Source organism: Myotis brandtii, unplaced genomic scaffold (assembly GCF_000412655.1).
Source record: "Myotis brandtii unplaced genomic scaffold, ASM41265v1 scaffold1186, whole genome shotgun sequence".
NCBI lineage: Eukaryota > Metazoa > Chordata > Mammalia > Chiroptera > Vespertilionidae > Myotis > Myotis brandtii.
Genome location: NW_005354120.1, coordinates 260,246 through 263,653, shown reverse-complemented (window position 1 = coordinate 263,653; position 3,408 = coordinate 260,246). Strand labels below are relative to the sequence as shown.

The window sequence follows — 3,408 nt, the reverse complement described above, 5'->3', positions numbered from 1 at the left end:
GCCCCACCCAGGCCGCCCGCCTCCCCCGCTCCCAACGGTTAGGCTGCGTCTCGGACCCGTCAGCGCGCCCCTCGGTGCCTCTGGCTCAGCACGACCCCACCCAGCGGGCCCTCACCTTGGCCAAGGAACAGTATACCCGGCTCCAGCTCTGCATTTTGCCGCCGTACTTTCCCTTCCACCACCGCTTTCACCTCCGCCAAGCCCCTCCGCCGCCTCGCCAAGGTCTCCCCGCCCTGCGCATGCACGAGCGCAGTGACGTCATTGGCTGGGAGCCGCGCGATTGGCCAGCGCGGCCGCCGGGAACAGCCGTTCCTTTCAGGCTCGGCGTGCGACACTGTCGTAAGGAGCGTAGTGCTTTGTGGCAGCAGGGGATGGAGGGATCAGTGGGGGTGGGGGTAAGAAGTGTGGGGAATTGCAATGCGATCTACTGGGAAGGCGAGGTAAATACACAGGCGAGACCGACCTTTGTCTGACAAGCTCCTGATTGTGTCCGGCTGGGGAATCTGAGCACTCTCCAGGCATTCCCTCTCTTCATCTTCACACCACAATGCATCGGCTTTCGACCTTTTCCATCCCATGGCACACGCAAACTCATTATAAAATTCTGCAACTCGCCAGAAATTAAGTATAGTGTTAATTCATTCACGCTGGACCACTATTGTTGTGTTCGCTGTTGTCATTTTAAAAAAAAAAAAATTGACAATCTAAGGGGAAAGAGGTCAGTGCCCCTGACTAAGTAGTCAGGTGCGACGTGTTTTAAAAGTGAGGGCACACCGGTTGGAAATCACTGACATCACTGCGAGTGTTTCGACTTCTTGGGTGAGGCCCTGCGAGTTTAAACAATACCCCTGAGATCTCACAAGGGAGAGAAGACTGTAGTTTTGAGGTCAAAGCCTTTGGTCTGAACTACAGCTTTATAACGCCCCCTCCCCGCCCCCAACCCCACATCCAATGCCAGTGAGGGATGTGGCCACAGCCTGGCTTCACCAGCCTCTGGCTCTGAGCACGCTAACCGGCATCTGCAGAAAACGGCTACCCCCTCAGCTGGCAAACGCAACGCCCTGGTGGAGTAAGGAAGAATGGGTGGGGAGGTTGATGGGATTTTAGGTTTTCATAAGAAAGAAAAATGTTGTGTTCAAGAGGTCTAAGGTCCGATTCTTGCTTTGCATGAACGATATAGTGTGGTTAAAAGTTAATTCTACATTTCTGGAAGGTTAGTGCCCGGCACTGTGGATTTACACACTAGTTCAAACTTACTCCTTACCTAACGATGCTCAGTTTTAGGGGAAAAGACGTGAATGATATCCAGTGTCCATTCTCCCTGCTCTTTCCTCAGTACATAGCATGTTGGCCATCATAACCATTTTCATGACTTTAGCACCTGTCTGTATGTGCGAATAACTCCTAGTTTCTCAGCTCCAGTCTCTACTTCTCTCCTGATCTCCAATTCCATATTTTCAACTGTCTGCTGTACTCGTCCAACGGGGTGGTTCTGTCGGCACTTCCGTTTCAAATATCTAATTGGTCCCTGTTTTTGTTGACTGTTCCTAGAAGCAGACACACAGACAGCATTTGAGTGCCAATGAGTTTTTCCAGGAGACAAACTAGCTCAAATGGTCTCAGAGTTATTGCTATACAGACCTCTCCCTTGGATATTTTGTGGTTTTAATGAAGAAAGTGCTTCATTTCCTAATCATCTCCTTTGTTCCTGATAAATTTCATATTCTTAAGTGACGCTTAAACAACACCAAAATTGTATCAAAATGCTAATCAAACATTTGTGGTTGATTGAGTAGGTAATAGTGAGTAACAGTATAAGTAAACTGAGAGTCAAAAGCCTCTAGTACTACCTGCCCTGAAGGAGGACAGTGTTCTCTCATGTCATTCATTCTGGTAACTTCTGAAAAAGCAGGAAACTTCAAGAAGGAAATGTATATGTTGGGGCAGAGATGAAGGAATTTACCATTAATGCTTCAAAAAATGATTCCAAATACAAGCCACAACCCAGGCATGTGCCCTGACCAGGAATGGAACCAGTGATCTCTCATGGGATTCTGGGGAGATGGGTGAAGATGCTTTTACATACAGTGTCCTGAAAGCTTTAGTGCAAATTATTTTTTAAATATTTTTATTGATTTCAGAGAGGAAGGGAGAGGGAGAGAGTTAGAAACATCAATGAAAGAGAATCATCAATCGGCTGCCTCCTGCACGCCCCACACTGGGGATCGAGCCCGCAACCAGGGCATGTGCCCCTGACTAGAATCGAACCCGGGACCCTCTAGTCTGCAGGCCGATGCTTAATCCACTGAGCCAAACCGGTCAGGGCTGGACCTTGTTCTTAACATGACAGGGTGTGAAAAGGGACAGCGAGGCAGGGTTACAAATTCACTTGATGTAATGGGATTAGGTGAAGCGTGGATGTGAGAGATGTTACTTCTGTTGAAATATAGATATCCCTATGATTAAGCGGGTTCTCTGTTATACAAAAGAACATAATCCTCGTCTGCACAAATCAGGCGTTTCTTTGATTCCTGTCCACAGGCCAATCAGTATTTTTTTCATTTATTTATTAGAGTCAAAAAGAAAGATGCTCAGAGGTAATTTCTGCAATTTATCCTTTCTGCATTTCCTAAAGAATTGCAAAATTTCCCTGTGTCGAAGGTATTACACTTTGTTATTTTTCTAACAAAAATGAGCCTTAGTTGTTAGCTAAAACATGCTTCCATCAAACATTTTTCTGGAAGGATATGCAGCCAGTTCTTTTAAATTCATATTTTTTCAAAGACAATAACAAAACTCCTAAAAATGCCAAAATTCCATCCCAATGTAGCAATTAATCAACAAATCAAGCAGTACCCACAGTTGTATACAATGCTGTAAGAAAGAGAAGAACTCATTATTCTTTTTAATTTAATTTTTATGGAAAATTTTAAACACACAAAATAAAAATGTATATATTATAATGAATCCCATATGTCTATCACCCAGCTTCAACAATTATCAACTCATGACCAATATTGTTTCACCCATATCACTATCCACTTCCCTCCTCCTGTTTTATTTTTAAGCAAAATGCCAGTAGTCATATTTTTTCATCCATGACTATTTTAGTACGTATCTCTAAATTATAAAGATTTTTAAAAATAAGGATTTAAAAAAATGGAACATAAAATGAACTCCTCAAATATCCAGTCACTGTTCAAATTTCCATTTAGGACTTGTCATTATGAACAGTGTTATTTGCAGAGGTCTCCATACATGTCAGTCACTGTGCCAAACATTTTACAACCAGGTGCAACTTAATCTTCACGATGCCACCGGGAAGCAGCTAACATTATGTTACATTTCACATCTGAAAAACTAAGGCGTTAACAATTTGGCTCTGTCCACTGCCTTCAGAAGGTGTAT

At 44.2% G+C, this 3,408-nt stretch overlaps 1 protein-coding gene across 1 annotated transcript in view; it reads right to left on the bottom strand.

Annotated features, from left to right (window-relative positions):
• DLD (dihydrolipoamide dehydrogenase) overlaps window positions 1-293 on the bottom strand; it is a 35,075-nt gene extending 34,782 nt beyond the window's left edge. Inside the window, exon 1 of the mRNA XM_014530869.1 lies at window positions 116-293. Coding sequence (XP_014386355.1) covers window positions 116-154 — 39 coding nt within the window. The 5' untranslated portion in view covers window positions 155-293. The remainder of the gene's footprint in view (window positions 1-115) is intronic.
• Between the last annotated feature and the right edge of the window lie 3,115 nt (window positions 294-3,408).